Source organism: Xiphophorus maculatus, chromosome 1 (genome assembly GCF_002775205.1).
Source record: "Xiphophorus maculatus strain JP 163 A chromosome 1, X_maculatus-5.0-male, whole genome shotgun sequence".
Classification (NCBI taxonomy): domain Eukaryota; kingdom Metazoa; phylum Chordata; class Actinopteri; order Cyprinodontiformes; family Poeciliidae; genus Xiphophorus; species Xiphophorus maculatus.
The window spans coordinates 27,797,073-27,823,416 of NC_036443.1; the positions used below are offsets into that span (position 1 = coordinate 27,797,073).

Below are 26,344 nucleotides of genomic sequence, written 5' to 3' on the forward strand. Positions count from 1 at the left end.
TTATTGGTTAATCACACCATTTCTAAGTTGTTGGAAGAGGTTTAATGAATACTTTTGCACAGATAAATTCTGCAAGTCAGAGTTGACACTGGTTACTCTGATTTTAATTTCTGATTTCTAATAAACCTGACTGAGTGCTTTTTACCTTAAACAGATAAAATAGTGATTGCAGCTGGCAGTGATTTTTAAATGGTGTTTTTTTATTCACTGCTTCTGTATTTCAGCTTAATGAAGACATTGACCAATATGTAAAATATCCATCTGAAATATTAGTAGAATCACAAAAAAACACTCATTCGAAACTGCTACATTTTAGTAATGAATGAGTGCAGAGTATTTTATCGTGACCAACTTTTAAGCTGTCTAACTAAAACACTGACGAAGACCCAGTCAAGACACTTGACAAATTAGCTGTTTCTTCAACTCTTTTTCAATTAACTGTTGTATAGTCATATTTAAACCAAATGCATCAGGGAAGTGTATTGATTTTATCCAATATTTATGGCAGAAAATCTGAGTTTTTACAGTTGAAATGATAAAACTGCTAGCAGTTTTATCATTTCAAATAACATTCTATCTGTAATATTGCAAATTAACCCGCATTAATTGTTAGATTAATGTGGGTTTTGTTAGAGACAGTAAGACTTGCAACAAATTTAAATTAAGTTCCACCTTTTTACTTCTGTTTTATCAACAGTAACAAAACACAAAAAGAAGTATTAGGGAGTACATACATGTGAGATTATCTGCATCGTTTCATTTAATAACCAAATCTTAACAGTTATTGTCCTTTTTAATATGCTTTCCAATATCAAAGCACGGACTTCTGCATCAGTGTAAACGCAGGCCAGAACCTACAAACAATCAACATCCACGTTCATGTTTTTGTTGGCATCATCAAGGATCTGAAGCATGAGCTGGAAGGAAAAGTAAAAGTCCTCTAGTTTCCATTTGGCAGCTTAGCTTTCATCTGCCTCCAGGTTGATGTTGTTACCAAACTTGGCATAAAGCTGGACCTTCAGGTCGCCCAGCACCTGCTGGATCTCTGACACGCGTTCCTCCAGGCCTTTGACCTCCTGCTCCAGGGCTTCCTGTCAACAGATGTGGACAGTCCAGTTATAAGGCAGGCAGAATCCACTGTGAAACTCTTGAATGTGTTTTATGAATGTATCTTTTTCAGTGAATGAAACTAGCTTGAAGTTACTGAAAAATCAACCATTAGGAAACATTACTTTTCTCTCCTGACCTGCAGGTTTCTAATACTAAGAAGGGGCTGTAAGTGAGAGAAGCTTTTCAAACTTTTGCTGGTGCTTCATTTTCTTTTCTAAAAACTTTATTATTCCTTCCTGTAGCTCAAAGTCTTGGATGTAAAGAGGTCAACATAAAAACAAACATCCATTATAGAAAGCCCCTGTTAACATCCTCTTTGTGATCCGGATTTTCCTGAGTAAATTCATTCAAGTCTTGCAGCCAGTTGGCCCTTAAAACCTCTTATGTCAAAAATCCTACCGTAAACAGCAGGATTTCTGCTAATTTTGAGTATAAAACATTTACCCCATTATACTGTTATTGTTATATACTGGAAAACAAAATCTCTTCCAATTTCCAGCCTATTAAAGTGTTATTTCTGATGTTAGTCCAACCAGCAGTACATCAGCTAGGACCTCTAAAATATGGACTGGATTATTCAAAACTACATAACGGATTACCAAGTTTAAGAATCTATTCTAGGATTTCTAGACACCAGTTCTATTCAAAAACAACCCATAACAAGTTCATAAGCATCTCCTAAAAATGAACCTTAGTTTCTTTTATGTACTACGTCCGCTCTCTGCCTCTCAAATATTTAACGCACAGAAGGATCATCATCTGCTAAAAATTATAATGTTAAGCTTCTTGAATATAACTTCTTGAATAAACAGCATATTATATTAACCTTTTAGAAAAGACAGAATAAGAACAGGTGCTAATTGACAAACACCTACCTTGGCAGCTTCTAGCATTTCTTGTGTTTCTTCCTGAGAGTGGCCAATAAAAACACCACCAATCTGGTAAGGCACCAATAAGGAGTCGTCATCCAACATCATGAGCTCATCGCTGGCGTCCTGCAGGTTCTGCAGCGTTTTCTGCACAGCAATATTAGCAGACAATTACACTGAGGACTATTTAACTGTTAGCATTAATTTAGCAGCTCACCAGCCTTTCAGGATGATGTAAAACTCCTTAATAAAAAAAACCTACCACTATTAATGATATTTATACAAAAAATATTACTATATATAATGAGGTAATATTTACATTAGATGAGTTTGATATGATCAAAATGTTGTCAACAAATGTTATGAAGTGTACCAGCTCGTATCTGTTAATATTGCAAACAAATAACTGAGGTTATATTTCAAACATTAATGTAAAAATATAACAATTCTGTAAAGCTACCGCAAATCCTTTCTTGCAGCAACATAAATACTTTATAAACATCACTGCTCCCAAATGACTCAAACTCAGAAAGTGTTTACATATCTGCTATTGTTAGCAGTTTTATCATTTCAAATAACATTCTATCTGTCATTTGCATGTCTTCACCTCTTTTTTATACATATACACATTTTGTGAATCTTAAATTATCCTATGCAATTTTAAAATGACTGAGAAGTCATATTTTGCTATGTTTTAAATGTCTCTCTTCTGCAAAGTCGTTTAAACTAGTTTACATATATACATGTCCTTTGTGTATACCCACTGTGGGACAGTAAAGAATATGTATATTCTTCTAATTCAAACTAAACACCAGAAGGTTCTGATATGCATCATGACAGCAGGAATATTACGTTACGTTACAGTAATTTCAGATACGCGTCTCTGGTCAACTCAGTATAGTTCAGTCTTTATGTTCACAATACTGTAGTTTTAAAACCGTTGTGCTACTTACTTTCTTCGACTCTATTTCGTTTTTGAGTTCCCCCATCCGACTCGTGTTTCTGGCAAATTTATTGATCTTCTGTTGGTCTTCAAAAGTCACGACGACGTCTTCAACCGCCTGTAACCAAGCTCCCGTTAGCAGGTTCACCAAAAATATACGTCAAATACGGCAGATAGAACCACAAATCTGTGTCCTGTTGGCTTCCACTGCTCTTGTTTGGTTTGTGATAACATTCGTCATATCTGAAGACCTGAACTACAAGAACAACGGTTAGTAGCTGAGGGACTGGAGCTAGCTCCCTAGCTAGCTCACTGCACGAGGATGTGACATGAATTTAAAAATGCTCCTGATATCAATATATCTGACTTCTATCTCTCCAGCACCTCAACTCTTTCACTTGTTCCGCAAATACATATTGTATATAAATGTCCAAGAAACAAAAGTATTTCTTTAATACATCACTTACTACAGGTCCCTTCATGGTGGCGGCTGCCATCTTGACTTCTTCTATTTTTGAACAGCGGTGCTCAGCAGAACCTGACATCTGCACCGCCTTCTACCGGGAGACAAATACATTGCACTCGAATACACATTTTCACAAACATACTGCACTCAAACACATTTATACCCAAATACATATGCATGGCAGGGGTGAGTAGTAACTAGTTCTATTTCCTCAGTTAAATCTTTTAAGAAACCTTTTTGAAAAAAAATTACCTTTAGGAGTAGTTTTATTACACCACCCTTTTTCCTTAAGTCTTTGTAAGGACTCTTGCAACCAAATTTGGGACTGTTAAAGACTGCATGCCATCCAAGCTATCAGATTCAGAAGGACAGAACAAATAAAATAAACACCTGTCCAAACATTTGCTATGTTATCCTGTTCTTGCTCATAAATTATTTTTATTCATTTGTAATGTTGCAATTAGATTTTTCTGCAGGTTGTGTGATTTTTTTTAACATATTAAGTCCAGAGGAATTGTTCACCATAAGTATTGTCAAGCCAATATGATTATAAATAAAATAAATGAAAGCATTGTGTGCTATTCTTTTTAATTAAATGCTTTAAATACAAATTACATATCTGAACTCCTGAAAACCCTACTCCAAAACAAACCATTTCTATTCTAATAAAAAGCAATAGAAAATAATTTGTTTTTTATACACTGACTGAAATCTTTATTTGACGAGCCTCTCTTCATCCTTCAGCTGCAGGTGAGCAAAGGCTTCTACTTTGTAACTGTAGTAATCAATACACATTTTTTCTGTCTATACAGAAAAATTATATATACGTAATTAGCCAGAGTTCTTCCTCTGTGACACCAGAAAGCCTCACAGATGTGACTTTATCCAAAATAATAATTTTTTTTAATTATTATTATTTGTAACAGCTAGCATTGCACAATGCTATTGTTTTTTCTATCTTTTGGTGACACACTCTTGAGGTACTGTTGATATTCTGCAAGCCAGGTCTTTTTTCCCCTTCACTTGTCCAGCTTCATTGCACACAAATCTAGACATATGAAGAGTTGGGAACAGTTTTCAACCTTTTTCACTTTGTTCAAGCAAATAATTCTTATGCATTTTCAGTTCAAGCGACCAAATATTTAGGAATGATTAACTGTCTCAAACAACAACAAAAAAGATTCCCTTGAGAAAGTCCAAGAACTAAAATAAACAGACAACTCCTAAGAAAACATTTAGTGGCCATTATGCATTTTTTCTTCGCAGCACTGTCTACAACCAAAATTACATCCTTACATTAAATACACATTGCACTTACATGCTTTGCTCAAACATTTTAAACAACATATTAACATATAACAATTATCACAACACAAGAATCTGCAAACCTTCCAAAGTAGATCCAACATTAACCGGAACTGCTGCTTTACTCGTATTTGGATAGCAAACAGTACTGCACCCACGGTCAAATATTTGCTGAACACATCTGCGAGGTAAGAGCACCATTAATCTAATTGTGTGCAACACCACAATAAGCTATTACACATAACGATTTGGGACAGTCATGAGAACCTTTGCAAATATCCCAGTTTTCTGTCTGAAAATCAATGGCCTGTTTGTGAAGGTCTTTGCCTCCAATAAAACTAGTAGGCTGCTATGCGTTGGTATGCCATGAAGCGTTTGCATGAAGTGCACTGGCCAAACAGGGGAATCCAACTCCCACCTTAGTGTGCAGACTAAAGGCTACAATTGAGGCATTGTTTTTGTGGATGACAAGGGTTATCATAAGAATTTCAATTCAATAAATAATGCATCTTTAAAATAATGCAAACACTTTCTTAGCTGGTGTAAAGCTAAGCATAATCAGACTCACTGAAACATAGAGTGAATTATTGATATTATACTTAACAAAACAAATTGAGGAGTATGATGTATGATTTAATGGTAGAGTTGTTGTGAAAAGAAAACACATGCTCTCAGTTCAAGACTTTCATGTATCTAGAAAAATACATGTTCTGGTCTTCATCAGGTTTTAAGATCACTTACATATACCCATATTGTCAAATTGATAACAAAAGCACTCTACAACTTCAATACTGTCATTATTTATTGAGCAAATATGAAGTCAAACTAGTCTAACTGTATTCAGCTCTGAGAGAATTTTGGCTCAGTTTACGTTCAGAACTATCCTTCATTGCTTGTATGACCCAGTTTCAGCCAAGCTTCAGCTGTTGGACAGATGGCCTCACACTTTCTTCCAGAGCATTTGTTTGTGGTCGACTCAATGGATGTAGTGTCTCACCAGATCAAAAGTGGATTCTTGTGTGTCATGTGTTGCATCAGACATGCAACTGGCCAATGAGTTAAAGGCACCCTGAAATTAGCCAGTCACAAGAGTTCTTCCTCTGTGACACCAGAAAGCCTTACAGATGTGACTTTATCCAAAATAATATGTTTTATTATTATTATTATTATTATTTACAACAGCTTCTAAAAGGTGTTTTGTTTATTGAAGGTATTTAAACACCTCCAGATTTTTCACAGAATAAAAGTTTCATTATTATTAATTTGACATTGCTCATGCAACATTGAAGCAAACTGTTTAATTTGTGGATTAATCTGTAAAAATCCTGTTAAAAACAGATAAACATTTAATGCAGCTGCAATGCAGAATCATGCAATTACAGATTGTAATGTCTGGAAAACATCTTTATGTTCAGAAACTGACAGTCAGCAACTCTTAATAACTTTGGCTTAAAATGATAAAGAAAAGAATGAGTAAAAACATGCTTCTTGGAACCACCGAAATTTTTTGCACCACTATCAATATACTTTAAGAGAAAATTTATTAATCTTTTTTTTTCCTTTTTTCTTTCTTTCTTTGTTTTTTTTTTTTTTTTTTTACAAAAGTTAAAAGTTTTTCTTTAACCTAAAAATAGAAATAGAATAGAAAAATAGAAAAAACATGGTCCTTCAAAATAAAAACAAGATTTTTAGGGTAGACATCTAGCAGAGTGCCGTCTTTTTTTAAAAGGGTCATGTAACATTGGAACTTTAGCTGCTCTAAATGAGGTTTATTTAACAAGACCAAGGGCAAAACTGGTCTTTGAATCATAAAAGTGGTAAACTTTTGGTCTAAATTAAGGGATACTTTTGTCTGATAAAAACCTAGCAGGCTAGTTAAAGTGGGCAGGAGAGCAGAATCTCTTTGCAGATAAAAAAGTCAAAGTTCAAAGGTTGATTCATGCTACGCAAATAAGAAACAGAAAATGCTCATAATGACATAAACATTCAAGATTCTCCTTTAAAAATAAAAAAATGAAGCAATATTAGTGTAAACATCTATATATATATATATATATATGTAATAAGTTACTAATGGATGCATGCCAAAACAACATCCTTCATTCGTATCCTGTTATTCTGGGTGACAGTCTTCAACAACCTGTTCTGCACTGTCTCATTTTTATGCAGTAGACTTTAAAACTCAATGAAAATATGTTTGTGTTATTTTCCCCCTTGTAAACTCACTACAAAATCTGCAGTATGTTTTCTAACTTAGAGATCACCAAACTTTAAGATGATGTTTTTACTGTAGGAAATCCAGCTGACTGCTTCAAAACAGTCACACCCATTTTAAAGCATACATAAAACAGTCTGTCAATAACAGCCTTTATATGCAGGCAGAAAGACAGGAGGAGTGCATCCATCTCTCTGACAGGCATATATTCTTTTTTTCTTGGAGTCACTTGACCTACAGGAGTGTCACAAGGTAAAATATTTGACTAAACATACTCACAACACTCATTAATTGTACTTTTAATGATTCAAATATTTGATTTCTCTACTTTGTTTTATGTCTCTATATAACATTTCATATCCAAAAGTTTTCTTATTGTGATGGATGTGTTTTAGAAGAAAGGGTGGCAAACCCAGACTAGGACCATCATGGGAAATGAACAGTCAACTCCTGAAGACATAACTGAGGTAAAAATCCTATATAGTAAACACTAAACAAATCTTGAACTTTACAAATGACTGTCCATCAGTAACAGAATGCACATGAGAGAACAGCATGCCTTAAAACTGGTGAATGTGATGTAGCTACATGTTATTTTTGAACAGAGATGCTTTGTTTTCCTTATTTATCCATAGAATGGGACAATTCCAGAAAAATATGAAAATGGATCAGTGAATGGCATCTCTGCAAGCATCACACTCAATGGATTGGAGGCTGATGGTGACTTTTCTCCCTCCTTTTAATTTCTTACTCAAAATAGACCTTGGTTTACTGGCAGAATGAGCAAAGCTATACACTGAAAATATTTATCCTTCTGGTTGTCACCTTTCACCAAATTCCACTTTCTGGGAAAATATCACAGTCTATATCGGCTGACCTTTTAAATGTCCCTATTTGACTTACCATTCAGACTCATAAGTCTCTGCAAATACAGAGCCTCCCAGCCTGGTCCTGTGTCGGATCCCCTAATGTAAACTCTGGGCGTAGTCTCAGGAACGCTGACAAGGAGCGATTATTTGATCTGTCACAGTGAGGTTTGTGTCGCTGCAGTGACAGCAGTGCTGAGCAATTCCCACCGGCTCTTTAGTTTGTCTAAGAGCTGGAATGTTGACCCTGGAGATAAAGATGCCACTTTCTTGCACTGAGTAGCTCATGTTTACTTCATGAAGAATTAGACATTAGTATATCAATTAAATGTTGCATGCAAGTGGCTTAAAATCCTAATGTGCATTGATGCCTAGCAGAAACAGCTGTGTAATTATTTAAAAAATCATCTCAGACTCCATATTAACACTAAACAGGACTTTCGTAGAGTCTGTTTTAGTGATATTTTCAACAATAAATAATCATTGTGTCCGGTATTCTGTTTTTTACAGTTAAGAGTGACATCACAGTTCATCAGAATGGCAAGCTGCAGTCTCCAAAACTTGAGACGAAAGCTGAACCCGATAATGTGACAGTTGAACCAGAGCCAGAACCAGCTCCAGCTGAAAGTGTGTCTGAAACCACTGACTCCACACCAACCGACACGGAACCAGTCAAGAAACGTAAAGAAAAAAGTCATGGTTTTGGCAAACTCTTCAAAAAGAAAGACCGTAAAGCGGAAGAGAAAACTGAGGTTCAGGAAAAGGAAAAGATCTCTAGTGAAGAGCAAGTGGATGCAAGTCAGCTTCACATTGAGCCTCAGCAGGTGAGTGCAAGAGTCCTCTATTTTGTATTCACAACAATGTATTTTAACCATCATCAACACATCCTATGCATGTTGCACAATAATATAAACAGGTACAAGCATTTTGTGCTAAAGGTCTGCAAAACTACTTTTTTAATTTCAGTACAAAAATACACTTTAGCAAAACAATTTAAAAATCTAAAAAACAAAACAAACAAAATAAAAGGTCTTATATTTTTCTCTTATATACTGTATACAAGAGAAAAATATTTTATTACATTGGTACTTTTCATAGTTTTGATAAATTTATTATCAAATGGAAAACATTTTTTATGCCTGTAATCATTAAGACATTTACTGTCATGATTGCATATAATTTCACATACACAGTACCATTTATATTACAATGTCAAAATATGCAACAGCAACAACATTACACAGAATTTAAATTTGATATGAAAGCTGCAAAACATGTATTTATTTATTATTTTAAATACCAATAATGTATGATTCAATATCTGGTCAAGAAAGCATCGTTTGAATGCAAACCAAAATTTTATGTGCTATGATATAATAGAAATAAAACAAAAAAAATTTACAGATATAAAATGCCAACAGATAATTTGCATACTGCAAGAGTTACAGATAAATGAGTAAAAAAACTGTTTGACTATGGAATGATCTATGAAGCAAATTAAATGTCTGCATATTGTGATTTCAGATTACATTTCATCAACTAGAACGGTTAATGAACAGAAAAAAATATATTTCTAAATCGCCCAGAGGTGTGTTTTATTGCCTCAGTGCTCACTCTGTGATAAATACTAATCCTGACTTTCATAACAAATTATTCAAGTTGGAATCAAGGTGATCAGTTCTTAATAAAATCTGTGCTTTTAAGTGAGGAAGTGGTCAGTATGGAGAAGCTAGAGTTTATACATGATGAGCGTAATACTGCAAACCAATTCAAGAATGCTAAAATTATATAGCATTAGGCTCAGAAATTCTTGATAAATTGGATTTAGTCCAATTCAAAGTGCCTTACACCATAAAAACACAATTATCAAAATGCCATTTTGATAATGCATTTTGTCAAATGACATTATCAAAATCATCAAGCAAATATACATCAAATACATTGATCAATGTTCCAGTTATTATGAATGAAAGGCATCTCTAAGCATGTGGATTTTTAGCCCTGATTTTAAGGAACTGTTTTGGATGTTTTGCCGTTTTCTGGAAGTTTGTTCTAGATTAGAAGAGCATAAGAGTTGAATGCTGGCAGATATTTGGTTATATGGGTGTGAGGATATTCCCACAGCCAAAATGGACATACAAAAAAATAAAAATAAAACAGCAAAACGTTCAACCCAGTAACAACAAATGAGCCTATGAAGAACTCAAAGGCAGAAGTTAAGGTTTCTGGATGATTTAACTGAACTTGCAAAAACTAAAGAACCTCATAAAGATACCTCTTATGAAGCCCCATATTTATTAAACCATGCTGCAGGTTTCTGGCACCAGCATGAAAGTTCTTAAGAAATTTGAGCTCCATTAACTTGTATACTGGATCAGAAAAGACACAGCTAGGTTTTGCTTCCTGTGTGCATCAGTGACCCTGTCTGCCACTGTTCCACACAAAGATAATCAGTGTTATTGGAGATCAACTTGCTGCTGATATCCTACATGATACAGAACTTTAGCTAACATTAGCTTTTCAGTTAACTTTAACATACACACAGTTTCAACTTGATGGCCAGCCTGTTGAAACTGTGGCTAATTTTAAATACCTGGCGTCATTCCTAGACAGTGTACTCACAAATAATACTTTTTTCACAAATTGTAATTATTTTTTCAATAAAATATACAAAGAATAATCAAGTTAAAAAGTAAAAAAAATAAATAAATTACTTAAACATTGCATAATTGTGGTTGCATTACAAAAATCTAAGTTGTGAAATTCAAACAACTTCAAAATAGAAGTCATTTTAAATCATATCAACCAACCATATGGACATTGCAAGACAGTTGGCTTTCCTAACATCTCACAAGGCATAACTCTCACACATTGTTGAATATCAATGAGTGAGGGGTGGGACACACACATTAATAAAAGGTCTGATTGTTGACAATGCCCCGAGTAGGCAGAGGCATGGTTGGAATTGTGCTCCCATCTCAATGCTGCGATTAAGACACTCACTGCTTGCATATCAGCTCTGCTGCTCCAACATCCTCCTCAAAGGCCCATTCTCTCTGGCGGCATATAGGAGACGGCAAACGTAAAGCAAGAGTCAGAACCTGTGACTGAGCCAGAGGTCGGAGCGATTACAGAGTCGAGTCCAGAGGAACAGACAGTTCCTGAAAGCGAGAACGGAAACGATCAGCCTGAGGAAAGCCGAGAGGAGAGCGAGCTTGAGGAGAATCCAGTTATGAGCTTCTTTAAAACACTAGTAAGTGACACTGTGTGAGAATTTAGGTCATGTTTAAACACTGTTGAAATGTCTAGTTGTTTGTATTGTGAAGAAATGGTGCATTAAATTAAAATCAAGAATCTAATTTTGTGAAACTGTGAAAGGAAAAATTATGTAAATTGGAGATTGATAAAAAAAAAGGTAATTATTATTAAAAGTAGTTAATTTTTTTCAAATAATTACAATCTGAATGTCTGTAAAAGCTCTAACATCAGCATTTCACTGTAAATGAAATTATGATGACTGCCTGATTGTAGGATTGGAAATCCTACAACAAGCAGCCATTGTATTTCCTCTTCATCATGCTGTCTTTTGGATGCATGGTGTTTTAAAGAGTTACCACTGCCCCAGCCCCATGCTAATCAAGTCTTTGAACATGCGGGAATGTGGTGGCCTTTTGTTCGTCCCATAGGGTGAGCTCACCAGAGAGGCCTGTGCCACTGGAAGTTGAGATTTGTGCAGATAGTGCGCGGGCAGGCCTACGCCATCTCCGGAGCACAATGGCCGTCACAATGACAGCACATGTACTGTACGCGCTCTGTCAGAGACCTCAGTGTGCACTCTGTCTGCCTCGGTTAGCTTCTCATAAAGGCTGAATTCATTAAAAAGGCTTTGGTTTTATAGAAATAATAGTTAGCTTTGCTAGCTGGTACAGCATCAATCACATCCTCTGACTGGAAGGTTTTTCTTTTAAGATGCTTAAATTCTTCATAAATTGGAAGGAGTGCAATTCAAAGTGCCTTACACCACAAATAAACAATATAACTGTGTTCTGATGTGTTGATATCAGATTGCATTTAGACTTGAAATATTTTTTCTGGTTAATTTATTTTCCCATTCTGTTGTATCACAGGTTTTTCCCACAAAAACACCTAAAAAGGAAACAGCTGCTCCCGATGCCGCAAAAGATCAGGTGAACAGATGTTCAGTGCTGAATTTATTATCGACCCTCTTTCCTTTTCCTACAAGTGCTGATTATCACACCGCATTTCTATTCCCAAAGCTGTTAGAAGTGATTGCAAAATGCAGAGGGCTAATTAGCAAGTTTTCTACCAGTCTGGGAATTTCAGCTGCAAATTGTAGTTAGATACAGTATATTTCTACTTTTGGCCCTCCTTTTGAAATAATGATGTCTTGTTTCCTAAAAATGGAGCATATTTGTTACTTATAGTGGTGCATAATGAGCTTTTTTGCTGATTTTTATTTGCTTCTTTTAACCGTGTATTCCTAACTGCTTCCTTTTTTTGTTGCAAAATAGTCCCAGAAGGAGACCGCACCTGCAGAACCCACCACTGTGAGCATATAACCCAATGCAGCATCTTAAAGTTCAAAAGAAACCACCTTCAGAATTTACCCTATGTGCCGATTTTACAAAAATAAGACTATTTAATCATTTAAAGTAGATAAAAATCTAACCTGAGCTTGCTGCTAGAAAATATGCTTGTTAGTAAACATCATTGTATGTTATCTTTGCATCAATATATCATTTTTCTGTTTGAATAGGTTGCACAGACATCAGAACAGTCTGCAGCACCCAAAGGAATGCCTGCTCCACCCCCGCCACCCCCAGAGCCTCCGAGACTGGAGACCAAAGGAGAACCAGCTGCCAAAGCTGCAAAGCCAACACAAAAAGAAGAACCAAAAGCTTCTGCAAAAGAACCCGAGTCCGCAAAAGGAAAATCGACAAAAGATGCTCTGAGTAAATTCTTCCGACCAAAGGTAAAGAAACGCAATGAGTTCAGCTGCACTATATTCATTTTACACTGCATATAGTGTAAAAGATGTCGTCTTAAGGAACTGACATAAGGCGAGAAGGGTCAAGGAGAAGTGTTTCAGCTAGCAGAGCCAATCGTACAGAGGTGGTACAGTAGATTATTATATCCTCACACTGACCATGACTCATCTGGCTCCCAATTGGACAGAAGCTGGTTTGTCTGGGAGTGGCAGAAAGATGCCAAGTGTTGTATCTTAGCTGACGCAGCAGTTGAGTAAAGTTGCCTCTTTCATGTAATCAAATGTTTTCAGAGGAATTGCAAATAGTAAGCATGAAAATGCTTATCTGGCTAAAAGAAATCCATCCAGCATCTCCTTTAATCAGTTTTATTGCATAAGATGTATCAATATAAACTGTATCGATATAAACTACTGGCTATTAAGTATTATGGTGAATAACCATAAACTCTCGTGTTCAGATTTCCATCTAGTTGAGCAGATAAAGTAGAAACGGTTAGCGTAGCCATGAACTCTGTATTATTTTAGTTTCTGGTAGCGACAAACCTTTTGAAGACGTTTTGGGTTGATCTGGCATAGAACACAAATGACTCACAACTTAATTGTGCTGACCTGATCTGCAAGATTTAAACTTCAGCAACTTCAGAGTCAACCAATGATTTTGCACCTCTGTGTTAGGGCAATGCAAATATTGCATGTCTCACCTGTTGTGCAGTCTTTTTACTCCCTGCAGTAGCTTACCTAGTATTAAAATCGCTTATGTGAAAGAAGCAGGACAGCCTATAAAATTTAACAAAACTGTAAAATTTAAGTGATGCAAAAAAACAAAAAACAAATACTGTTCAAATTTTCTTAACATATTGTGAAACATACAATTTCTGGTGATGATTAATTTAGTACAGAGCCTCCTTTATTCATAACATAAATGTCTTTACATCGGGCCTTTACCATTTTGAAGGGTTTTTGATGTTTGATTTTCAGACATTTTGTTTGATGTGTTTGAGTTCCTTGAAGGACCATTAAAGTCACAAATAAATATTTATTCTAAAGACTAAAAAATGGATTTTAGTTCAACTTTAATGTCAAAATGTTAAAATTCAGCTCTTCACAATGCCTCTGGCTGTAAATAAATCACCAATCATAAAGTCCCACACAGATGTCAGCTTTGAAAAATGAAGGCCGGCATTCCAGACACAGGAGACACAGCAGTGAAATTTTGCTGTGCATTAAATTTGTGTCGTGCATCTCAAAGTCTAAAGGCCACAACAGATTGAAGGTTTGTAAAACTTGTCAAAAATACAATTGGATTACAACCCACTCAGTGACAGTCTGTCCTCTTACTGCTGCTCCCCAATGTAACACCAAGGCATCCTTCTTGGTTTTGTTTTAAATTTAAACATCAACCCAACTGACCGTCCCACAGTGAAATTTATCTGGTCCTTCTAAAATGTGAATGACTAGAATAAAAACAGATTTTTGCAGTAAATCCTACGACCAACAGATACCGTATTTTCTTCATCACATCCTCCAGCCACAGCACTCGCTCGCCCTTTCATAAATCAAGTGTTATGGCTCTGTCACTACCTCGTTTCACAAGTAGTGCCAAAAGCAACACGTTTACAAGACACTTCATGTCACTTTGGTAGTTTTAAAACTCACAGAGACAGCCAGAAGGTGCCCAAGTCCCAGTTATTCGTGTTTTGCAAAAGGCATCAAGGAGATCCCTAAAAATATTGGTTAAACCGTTTTATGTATATTTATGCCAATCTAGATTTACATGAAATTAAAAAGCAGCTACATTATTTTTTATCTCCAATAACAAAACTTCTTTACCTCCCACTCTTTGAGAAATGCAGGATTTCTTAGAATGAGAAAAGGGAGCATTAACTTAGACCAACAAAATATATTAAGCTCTAATTATAAATGTGTTTTTCTATGAAGTGATGAGGCACTGTGCAAATCTTGTGGTCCCAGTGGTTACAGCTTGATTGAAAATTAGCATTTGCACCAGGTGTTGCATTCCTATGAATTGGCATCGGGGCCAGAAGTGAAAAATGTTGACGAATACCGGAAAGTGAGCTCTAATGCAGGATTGGATGCAAATTAAGGTATACATACTGTATATCCACATGCACTTAAATTGAAATGCCATTGGCAAAAGTGTCATTTTATTGGGAGATAAAGCTTTCTTATCTCTTTAAGATTTCACTAAACGTAATAATTCCTTCACTGTCCTGCAGACTATCAAGGAAGAAGCACAAGCTATTGAAGTAGAGGTACAGCCAGTTGTAGAAGTACAGGTAACTAAAGAGACTCTGGTATCTATTCATAAAAATCTATATATTAGAGTGAATACCTCACTCTGGGTGAAATCATCCTTTAATTAAGGGTATTTAATTTGTATCTCAATATAAATGGGTTCAGAATATAAAAGCAGTTTTACTCTGCAGGAGACAGCAGTGGAGGCACCAGAGCCTGTTGTAGAAATGCAGGTAAACAAAAAAAAGTTCTCAATTTTGGCTTTTCATTCTCTTTTTAATAGTTGGATAAATTTTTCTTTAAATCTCCATTCTGGTACAAAAGTTATATTAAATTTGCATTTGCTTATAAAACTGAAAATAACATTGAATCTCAGCAAGCTGCTGTGGAAGTGGACAAGCAAGTTGGAGAAGAGGAGGTAAATATGCAAGATGGTCGCCAGGATAGTAGTTCTTTTCACTCTTTATTTCCATTCTGCATGCATCTTTGAAGTTATTCAAATCAATGTTTTCTCACTGGCAACCCTGTTTCCAGAAAACTGCGGTGGTTTAAAGAAATGTAAATGAAACTGAATGTAGTGATTAGAAAATCTGATTGGAGTAAAAATGAAACAAAAACACCCACACTTGTTTTCTACCGCATTGGGGAAGAGTGTGAGAAAATAACGGAAAAAACACATGAAGAAAAATTTGAAAACTCTCTGTGAAAGGTTGAAAAACTTAAATATCTTTAACATTTTGTACTTCTGAACATAATACCATGTTGAAAAGCACCCCACAAACACAGAAATTCTTTAAACAAAGTTAGCCACAGAATCTTCATAACATTTAGGTAGTTTTTGAGACACCTCAGGAACTTCTCACCAGTTCTTAGATATAAAGGTAGTAATGAGTTAACCTCAGATGATCCCATTTTCAGTAAGGGTCATGTTTATTCCAGAAAGACTAGATTTTGCATATTGTCTCTCATCCATTTTAGGCAGTGAACCAGTCCAGAGACCAAATGCAATCTTTTAAACACACACACTGCACACAGAATCTATATTTCATTATGTTTTTGAATTTGTTGTTTATTGATGCACTCATGGAACCATCAGGGGAGAAAATGGCAAAAAATAATTCCAGCAATACCATCAGTTTTTGGGAGTTTCAGACATCGTTAACTGAAATTTACCATTACAATAAATCTAAGTTCTTATGAGTATAAGAAATATTTCACAATAACAATGCAATAAATCTCCATCCTTTGCTCCCACCTACTAAAAGGTGTTATTAAACAAAACAAAATACAACTCGGCGTGAATTAATCTTTTTAAAATATTTACTTGATTGAACTGAACTCACAACGTTCCCTCCAGTCAAAAAATGGAAAAGCTGAAGAGACCACTGCTAGAAGATGTCTGTAGATGACTACATCTGGTTGAAAGATGCTGAAAATTGATCAGATTAGGTAACCAAGCCTGACTTTCAACATCTTAGTTCAGGCTAAAACAAATTCTGATTTTTAATGTATTTTTTTGGACTGTTTAAAGACAAAGCTCTGCAGTATTTTCAATTAAATCTTCTAGACTTTTTCCAGAAAAAGGGTTGCATGGGGTCTTATTTCCTTGGTTTGGGATAACACAGAATCACTCCTTCACACTGAACTTGTTCCACCATGACAATTATCAAAATTGCAAAATTGGTGGAAGACGTACCACAGCTAAGGGAAGAAGCTAAATGGAACCATTGGAGAGTTGAAGATTATGGAAAATAAGTTGATTAGTTTTTGTTCCCCAAAAAATAATTTACATTAAAAAATGTAGTTTGTTTCTAGTGTTATATTGATTGATTATAACTTAAGCCACAGCTGGAACCTGGCTGCACATCTGCTCTTTAGCCATCTTTATCTGTTGCACCAAGTCCAAAACTCAGCAGCTTTTGTATTTTTCATGCAAAAACATATTTCATTTATTATTATTATTATTATTATTATTATTATTATTATTATTATTATTATTATTATTATTATTATTATTATTATTATTATTATTATTATTATTATTATTATTTATTAGAGCCAAATTGGGTGATGTGCTGAATTCATCTTGTATTTTATTAAAAAGTACAGATGTCTTACTTTTTGGAAAAACACATTTGTTTCTCAAAAATCTTCAACTTTCTTGATAATTCCTTGGAGGTGGAGAATCTCTGTCCTCTGAGACTGACATTTTCTATTTTCTGGGATTCCTTCCTACATTGGCTGTTAAAAGCACCAATTCTTGTTGTTGTCATATCAGATTGTTTGGGTTTCTTTCTTCCTTCAGGAACTTTTTCCTTCCCTCTCCCATATTTTCTGATTGGAATTCCTCCTCTCTCCTGTCACAGGTGGCAGCTCCGGCTTTCACTCTGTCAGCTACATTGACGGCCGCGCCCTTGGGTTTGTGTACGTCTCATGATTTGTGTTTTTTCCTCTGTGTTGTTTTGACAAAAGAAGGTGGATCCTTCCAAAGCTGGCACTCTGGAGGCAGCAGCGAAGCCGGAACCGCCTCCTCCTGTTCAGGAGGAAAAGAAGCTAACCTCCAAATCATCTTTCATGTCTCTCTTCAAGCCCAAAGTAAGAACTGACTCACTTCAGATTTCCCCTGTTCCCCTTAAAATTGTTGAATATCTATAAGCATGCATTGTGATAAAAATCACCTGTCAGCGAGTAACAGATTGATGTGAACTTGAGGTACTGTTAGATACCATGACCACAAAAGTCCAAGCAGCCTCCACAAGTGGAGTTCGGTTCCTCAAGAAATCAACTGGCCTGGTAAATAGCATCATTTCTTGTGTGAATAGATGCATTATTAACCAGAATAATGCCATCTGAGATTCAAACGTGCTCTAAACAGCTTATTTGCTCGAAGCGTCTCTCCGTTTGTTTGCTGTCATATTCAAAAATCATAACAATTTCTCAGACCGTGTGTGCTCGTCTGTCAAAATGCAAGCTGTGTCCTAACAGCAGGTGTGCATCTTAATGTCGGTTCAAATCTCCCCTCGGAGTTCAAACTCCGAGCAGCAATAACAGCCACTTTACCCTAAACTGATACTGGAGCAGAACAGCTAAACTTTATGCTTCTCTTTTAGGCTGCTGACCCCAAAATGACGACTCCAACCCCGCCCGCTCCCGCAGAGTCGCCTCAACCTGCAAAAGCTAAGGAGGAACCTAAAGCTGTGGCCAAGTCAGAGGCAGTTGTAGATAGCAAGCCGGCGGCGGCCTCCTCTCCGGCTGGAGACGATGCAGCGAGTCAGCCCAAAAGACTGGAGAAGAGGAACTCCATCCAGCTGTTCTTCAAAAATCTGGTGAGAGGAGCTTCACTTTTCTCCCAGATCTTGTTAAAGCAGCAGTTGAGGTCCAGTGACATGTTTAAATTATGTGCAACTTACTTCTATTTAATTCAGTTCAGTTTATTTATATAGTGTCAATTCACAACACGTGTCATTTTAAGGCACGTAACAGGAAGAAATGTCAATTAAATTATCCAGTTATTCATACATTGATAGACACATAATCTTGTAGTAAAAAAAACAAAAACTTTTCTACTTAATGCCTTGATATCCAAACTTTTTGCATTGGGATCCAAAACCTTGCAAATTTAAACTACTGGTGAGCCACAAAATTCATTAAATTAAGAATACAAAATTATTGTGAATTTTTTTAATTTAGTTTTACCTGCTCAACAATAAACACGCTTTTGTTAAATCTGCATATCATTAAAGACATAAAAAAGACTTTGTATGATTATAAAAAGAAAAAAAAGATCATTTCAAAAATGGTCAGGTCATCAATTGTTTTTCATTTTGTTTGCCAAATTTTTATTTTGCTTAATTTGTCATCAGAGGCTACACAAAAACATTCCAAGGGACACAAAAGGTTCCCAGGCCACACTTTGGACACCCTGATCTACAGAAGCTTATAGCAGATTTTATGAAGTCATTGACTTGCAGCATTCACTTCCCTTTAAGATGCATGTTTGTAGTTATAGATAAAAGAAAGTATGCCCTATTTCAATCAGGACATAATCCTAACTGAAATGATCATCTTTACTTTTTTAGAAAATTATTGAGATCTAATCTAAAGTACTGAGAATCATGTAACAGATTTCATAGCGTTACTGGAACAAAACTAATTTGCTGCTAAGATTGGATTTAAAAGTAAAACAGTAGCCATGTGTTCAATCAACTGATCTTTGTTTCATGTGCCAACAGTCTTGAAAAAAGAAAGCCTTTTGCAGGTCTGGAACATACAGATGTGTTCAGTCACAATCCCAGAAAGGGAAGACAACAGCAGCTCAGAAATATAATTGTTGCTCCCCATTAATTTGATTAGTTCAGTAAGATACAAAAAACAAGAATTACATCTTTGACAGAGTTCATGATCAGGCAATATTAAAAGACTAATTAGAAAAGATTAATTAGGACAGGGAGTGCTAATATAAAGCAATAAACAGTCAAAATACATGCTATGTGGCTTGACCCAAACTGGGTCATCAACAGGACATTGATTTCAAACAGATGGCTGAAAAAGACGTGAGCCAAGGTGCTGCAATAGTCTTGTTCAAACCATATCCCAACCTGACAGAAATGATGTTGTGAGACCCTCAGAGAGCAAATATCTGCAAATCTCAAAGAATTGAACAACATAATTAATAAGAGGCCAACATTTCTCTGCAATAATATAAGAGAAAATAAGTCAGTTAGAAACCAACTATTGTTATTTCTGCTAAAGTTAGTTGTGCAAGTTAAGTTGAATCAGATATTTTGGGGGGTTTTACATGCAGATTTTCTATTTTTGCTTCCTCTTTTTCAAAACAGAAAACTAAACAATACACTTGTAAAACCTGTTATGTGGTAAATTATTAAAATCATGCATATTATTGGTTTCTAGACATAAAATCTTAGAGTTAACAGAAGGCATAATTTATTTTTTGCCATGTCTGTATTTGCCTCATGTGATTAACACTCTTCAGTTTAATTTTCTTTACTCCCCACTAGATGGCAGCAGCCATTTGTTGTATTATTGGAAGTACAGGCCATGCTCTGCTGAGAACAAAGCAGATTAGCATGCCACTTCATGTTTCTCAACTTTCAGTTTTACACCCAGCAGTGGTTTAGTACAGCTATGCTGACTTAAAGTCAACACATTTCACTTTGTTGTCAGCTACATTTTTTTTCTCTTATAGACAAGCTCCTGGCAAGGCAGTTTAAGGAAATAGTGGTAAAAGAGGTCATTTCCTGTGGTTAAATATAGTTGTGCAGACAGTTTTACAGTGAACAAGAATTTACAGTTTTCTCCCTTCTTATTTATAGGGTCAGAAACGCCACTCTACAGATGCTGGGGTCCAGACAGAACCAGCGACTGCTGCTACAGCATCTGAGAAAACCAAATGAACCCTTTAAGTTTCCCTGTACAGAACCCCCCCCCCATCCCTCCGCCTACCCCTCCCCCTCTTTCTAGCTCTTACTTTGTCTTTGTGTCTGTCATATTTCGTCATCATATTAACTACTTTTTTAGATGTTGCAATATGAAAAGGAGTGCTTTTAAAAGGATTCAGGAAAGAATCGCATGTGGGTAGATGAAAAAAAGAAGAAACTGTGCCTATAAAATATTCTACCCAACCCGCTAAAATGGCATGTTTATAGTGATGTAAAAAAAAAAAAAAAAAAAAAAATCAAACCAGTACAAAACACTTAAGATCTTTTCCCACCTTTAACACACCTCTGATTAACACAAATGTAATTCAGCTGTTCTGTTCCTGACATTTCTTTAGTCACAGCTTCCAGTAACAGTCACGCTCTGCTGGGAGGTTCGAATTCATCAGAACAATCTGATTCTTAAGATAATTTCTGAGGTACTAGATGTTCCATGGAATGAAGTTATTGTGGTATATTTGAAGACAGTCAATCCATCATCATCAATTTGAGAAAATGTTGTGTAACACAGATAGTACTACAAATTGGATATTACTCCAAGATTAATAAAAAGACAAAACTGACCAGGTTTATAGCAACATTAAATGAGCTGCAGGAATTTCTGTCATGTATCTATACCTCACACAATGTGTCTCATATGTGGCAAGATGGAAGGCTTTTATTATTAAGAAAAACATCCAAATCTGGCTAAAAGTTCCAAAAAACATTTCAAAAAACACGCCTTCATTTCACACTGAAAGTGTGTAGGAAACTATCACCAAACAGAACACCATCCACAGTGAAGCATGGTGGTGACAGCATCATACTTTGGTATTGTTTTTCTTCAACTTGAACTAGGGAGTTATGACAAATTAGTTAACGATGGATCAAAACCTTCAGGGTTCTGGTGACAAAAAAAGGAGGTGCTTTTCCGAATTAATCATTTATGCAATATTTTAGATTCCTTATTTGTATTTATCCCTCTAAAAATATGCCTGTTTATATTTCATCTGAGTTGTGGTTTCACTAAAGATGGAAACATATCTGACATTAATTATTTGAGTTTTTTTTTTTACATCGCCCAAACCTGGCATTTTGATATGGTTTGGAGGCTTTTTACATTCACCTTACTGCAAAGTGAAATTGAGATATTATGGCAACTTCACTGAAATTTATATTTTTGATCATAAAAATACATTGAGTAGTGTAGCAGTGTGAGTGTGAAATCTTTTCTACAAACTTTTAGGACAAGTCTGACTTTTCCCTGTTTATGTTCTAACATACTGGGCTTTTGCAATATATAGTCATGTGTTTTGCTTTTAGTATCTAATTCCTGTGCTAAAATCAAAGTGGCGATGCCGTGTGGGTTATGTTGTCCTCCAGGCACTTCTGGTACTGGAGTAGTTCCAACAAAATTGAAATGAAAGATATTTAGAAATATGGAGAAAAAAAAATCAACACCTTAATTAAACAGCATGTACAAGCGCAAATAAATATATCCTAGCACTGAAATACTGGGTCATACAAGAAATGATGCCAAGGGAAAATCTTCGTGTTTCCCTTGGCATCTGATTGTAAATACCAACGTTAACAAATACACTGGGGATGGCAAAGTCTCATCCACATCTGTCCTTTTGCATCCTGTCATTTAGTCTAAGCCTTATTATGGTGTTCGTCATTTGTGTTTGTCACATGTACAATTAAGTCGCTTTTGATTGCTTACATGTATGTGTAACTTCTGTCATCTCAGAGACAATAAACATATTCACTCTTCACTGTTCTCCGGCCGCTTTTACTATTAAGAAACTTTAAAAGGAATTCCAGGGTGTTGCTGGAAAGTCAACAGTTGTGAGTCAGCAGGTTTGGCAAAAACCCAGACAAACAAGGTGTAGCACAAGTGTCAGAGAATACAGAGGAAAAACTGAAAGTATTGCAATACCGTGCAAAGGTCCTGCGTAATCCCCAATTTCTTTATGTCTTCAGTAGAGTAATACTGAATGTACGGTCTTAAATCTGAATCATGATCACTAGTTCTACAGGTCTTTCAAAGTTTTTCTTTGGATGTTATGAGCCCAGTTTCTTTTCATTTTACATGTTCATTGTTTTTTCTTTTCTTTCTTAAACTGCTTAAAGCTGACCTGTGCAAACAGCATTCCACAGTTTGGTAAAGATGTGCAAAATGCTTAGAAATAAATCAGTGTTGAAACAGAAACATAATCTCACACACAAAACAAAAATATGTATGAAAAATGTGACAGCTCATATGACAGAAAGATTTTGTGTCTGGTGAATCATTTCTGTGTTGATTTTATCATATGACTTTCATCAGTATCTTGGTCAAACTAGCAAAGTGGTCTTATTTTGATTTTCTGGCAAGAGACATCAGATTGTTATTTAAAATAATGCCATTTTTTTTAACTAATCTCAGTAAAAATCTTACAGTTTTAGTCAAAATCAAAATTTAGTAAACTCCACATGCTTACAGTTGGTAGGACATTACAGCTGGTAGGTATGTAAGAACTGTCATAGAGACAAGTGACTCCATAACTCCAGCAAAAAATTACTAGAGCATGTCATTTCTGCTGTAATTCTATAAAAGTAAGCTTTGAATATTTTCTCATACCTCCCTCACCATCCTCTTCACTTTATGTGGAGATACAGAAAAAACTTGAGCTCCTGTCAATACTTGTCTTATTACTCATCCGGTTGTTTTAAACTTTGTAGTTATTGCTTTAATCCTATGTGCGGCATTTCCTGACTTATTAAGAGTGTTAAGATCAACACTCTGATTGAATTTAATGTTCTCTTCCATTTCCTTCTTTAAAGTGCCAAAACAAATGGACCACTGTGTCACAAAGGAGAAACAGGAAGTTTCTGAAATTTTGTTTAATAATTATTGGGTAGGGTGGAATTTTTTCCACTGACTAAATAATCTAATTTTCAAGGTCGGATTATTCTCCATTTTTAAATGTGACTCTGCAATAAGAAACTGACATAATATAGTTGTGCTGAAATTATTGAGAATAATTTCACTGTAATATATTTCATTCAAGCATAAAAAGGCAAAAGAAGGGTTACATCTGTGTTATATCAGCCTACAGCAGGTAACTAAAACACATTTGAAACTCTTAATGCAGGTTTTTTTTCTGACAAAGACAGACTCAAATAAACATTGAGTAACCAGTTACATCTATTTGTTGCCGCCATCTGTCTGTTTAACCTTATAATTGCAAAATGCTATTGTTGCTAAACTGTATTATGTGTACAGCAATGGCCAAATCTTGTTTAGGCTTGAAGGATTCAAGTCATTCTGAAATGCTTGGCAATCATGGGTAATATGAAAATAATGCAGTATATGAGTAATATGGAAGCATAGCAATGTATCAGTATAACTGATACATAGGCCACTCAATACTTGCAGCGCTTTGAAAAAGTATTCATGCTTTTTGAACTTTTTCACAGTCTGTCACGTTAAAACTAGAAACTGATAAAATAGAAGCATAATTGTAAAAACGAAATATTTATTTTTATATTTTTTTGTTATAAATGTTATAATCTTGTTTTCATACACAGGCCTCTGCAGAGCTATGTGGCATGTTGAGGGTTTCCTGTCTCAGCTGAAGAAAATAATTCCCTCAGCATGATGCTGCCACTGAAGTATTTCATTGTGATAATGAGACATTTCATTATCACAATGACATATGATATTATCATACACACCGGTGGACTCCTAAAGTAGATGGGTTTGTTGGATTTTGCCACTGCAGACAAATGCATGCTAAACTTTTCAGAACTTACGTGTGAATGTTTTCATAAACCATGTATCATTGTCCACTTCACAATTATGCTACATTTGCTGCTATTCTATCAAATCCTGAAATATGCTGAAGTATCTAGTTGTAGCATGATAACATTAGAAAATTAATACTATTGCAAGCATAACTTGGAGTGACTCATACAGATTAAAAACAAATAAAAAGTGTCAGAGCTGCTGGGTGTTACAGTTTAAGGAAAACCTGTAGTCCTCCTCTTTGCCATTTTTAATTGATTTTGAAGTGTCCAGCCATGTGTGCACTGGATAAAAATGACCCATTCACCCACCATTAACTGATGAGTCACAGAGCCTGAAGGCATAACTCACACTGCTCCTTTCTTATAAAGGAGGCACTCTCTTCTTCAACTGCTGTTTGTAACAGGAGATCATTTTAAACAGAGACCCAAACTAACTCGTATGGTAGTGAAGGAAAAAGAAAAGTGAAGTACTTTGTGTTTTAGACACAAGCTCTGTTGTATTTCCCCCCTCTGAGAATTGTTTTAATTAACACCCAGTATGGCCTTTTTCTTCCCAGCAGTTTGTCTCATGTGTGAAGAACTCATTTTCATTGGCAAAGCATCAGACAGAAATTTTAATTAGACAGAAGGAGAAGAAAGGGTGAAACTTCTGCGAGGTTTCAAAGAATACTGAAATCAATAGTATAAGCAGAAAGAGTGCTGCCTTAGCTTGACGTGAAAAAGCTGATACATGCCTCAATGATATGTGGGGCCATCAGTTCCTGATCTCTCCACTTCCTCGTGCAGTTGCCGAGAAGTCTCTTTTTTCTGCGTTTGGAGTGTTGGCGGAGAGGATGACTAAAGCGTGTTCCTGCATGCAGAGTTTGAGATAGAGGAAAGATTTTCAAGACAATTAGGGAAACAAATATCACTAGCTGTCTAATCCTAATTAAACTAAGATACTGACTCCTTTGTTCAAATACTCTACATATGAGGAAATGTTTCTGCACATCTCATAATCAGATGAATGCAGCTAAACAAAACAAAACCAAATACACAATATCTTTATATTCTGTGGTTACCAGTCAGTGTAACCTCCATAAAAGTAGAAGTTTCACTATTTTATTGCTCTAAGTAAACAAGTAGCTACCACTGTCCACTTTGGTAGAACCATTTGATTCACATCATTTTTGACAAGAAGAGATGACCCAGAGACAAATCAAAGACATAAGTGTGTTAAATGTTACAGGTGAATCAGAAAAAGAACCTGAAATTCTTGTTGCAATCCTCTTCTCTCCAAAAAGAACATGTCACAGCACATATTAGATTTAAAATATTCAAAGCTGAACTTTGCAATTTTGTCCTCTAAATAGATAAAACATCCATTAGAATGAAATTATGCTTTGCTTGATTTATTTTTGAAGCTGACAATTGGGTCTTTGAATTGGATCAGAGTCAATTTGAGAGTTTTAGCTGCAGTTAAAACTCTCAACTGTTTTTATGCAGTTGAGGTTCTAACTAAATCTTTGTACAGAAGTTTAAACAAGAAACAAGGATTCAAAAATCAGCAAAATCACTAAACTAAGTCAATTTAGTTTATTTATATTGGGCAGATTGATAACAAAATCTCAAGGCACTTAATACAAATCAATTCATACAGAGATTTATACAGTTAATTCAATCAAATACAGATTTAATGTCAGTTACCGGTGCTAGTTGTAAAATATAGCAGTCAAGTTTGACTTGTTATTCCAATCCAAAGAAAAATCTGCTAATTCCATCTTTTTTGATCACCATGTTGAAAGAGTGGATGGTCACATGTCAAACTCAAATCTGGCTCACCATTGTTTTCTATGTTGCCTTCCAGACTCTAGAATGACACAATAACAGTTGTGATATATTAGTTTATTTTATAAATCAAATCAAAATAGTTTATATCTTTATCTGTATCTGTAATCATCAAATACTAAGACGGCTGTTAACAGTTATTTTTTATTGTTTTAACAATTGTTTAATTTTTTTAAATTAAACAATTCCTTAATTAATTGTTTGTTTGTCTTTCAATACATTCTGACTCAAATTGCCTTTTGAGAACATTCA

General features: G+C 35.4%; 2 protein-coding genes across 6 annotated transcripts; one reads left to right on the plus strand and one right to left on the minus strand.

Moving 5' to 3' along the window:
• Window positions 1-655: 655 nt before the first annotated feature.
• On the minus strand, window positions 656-3,479 carry pfdn4 (prefoldin subunit 4). The gene is made up of 4 exons (XM_014468726.2): window positions 3,390-3,479; window positions 2,933-3,040; window positions 1,986-2,126; window positions 656-1,091 (listed from the first exon to the last, which is right to left on the minus strand). Exons 1-4 carry the CDS (start codon window positions 3,465-3,467, stop codon window positions 960-962), a joined length of 459 nt encoding a protein of 152 aa, XP_014324212.1. The 5' UTR covers window positions 3,468-3,479; the 3' UTR covers window positions 656-959.
• Window positions 3,480-7,072: 3,593 nt separating this feature from the next.
• Window positions 7,073-22,248, plus strand: LOC102228706 (proteoglycan 4-like). 5 transcript variants are annotated; one of them, XM_023334459.1, is made up of 15 exons: window positions 7,073-7,160; window positions 7,304-7,375; window positions 7,544-7,628; window positions 8,285-8,598; window positions 10,845-11,027; window positions 11,902-11,961; window positions 12,307-12,342; window positions 12,552-12,767; window positions 15,020-15,079; window positions 15,230-15,271; window positions 15,415-15,456; window positions 17,511-17,633; window positions 17,751-17,831; window positions 18,149-18,364; window positions 20,372-22,248. In XM_023334459.1, exons 2-15 carry the CDS (start codon window positions 7,337-7,339, stop codon window positions 20,450-20,452), a joined length of 1,578 nt encoding a protein of 525 aa, XP_023190227.1. In that variant the 5' UTR covers window positions 7,073-7,160; window positions 7,304-7,336; the 3' UTR covers window positions 20,453-22,248. The 5 variants fall into 5 exon arrangements, with proteins under 5 accessions (XP_023190227.1, XP_023190242.1, XP_023190236.1 ...); XM_023334463.1 differs by having other exon boundaries at window positions 7,075-7,160; window positions 7,307-7,375; XM_023334474.1 differs by lacking the exon at window positions 17,751-17,831.
• The last annotated feature ends 4,096 nt before the right edge of the window (window positions 22,249-26,344 follow it).

Bases quoted from the DNA above. Each gene is read 5' to 3' on its own strand.
- pfdn4 (XM_014468726.2), bottom strand. From the start codon at position 3,467: ATGTCAGGTTCTGCTGAGCACCGCTGTTCAAAAATAGAAGAAGTCAAG. The intron at 3,041-3,389 runs GTAAGTGATGTA...GCTTGGTTACAG, and splicing joins CCACCATGAAGGGACCTGTA to GCGGTTGAAGACGTCGTCGT. The intron at 1,092-1,985 runs GTAGGTGTTTGT...ATCTGTTGACAG, and splicing joins AAATGCTAGAAGCTGCCAAG to GAAGCCCTGGAGCAGGAGGT.
- LOC102228706 (XM_023334459.1), top strand. From the start codon at position 7,337: ATGGGAAATGAACAGTCAACTCCTGAAGACATAACTGAG. The intron at 8,599-10,844 runs GTGAGTGCAAGA...GGCGGCATATAG, and splicing joins TTCACATTGAGCCTCAGCAG to GAGACGGCAAACGTAAAGCA. The intron at 17,634-17,750 runs GTAAGAACTGAC...TGTGAACTTGAG, and splicing joins TGTCTCTCTTCAAGCCCAAA to GTACTGTTAGATACCATGAC.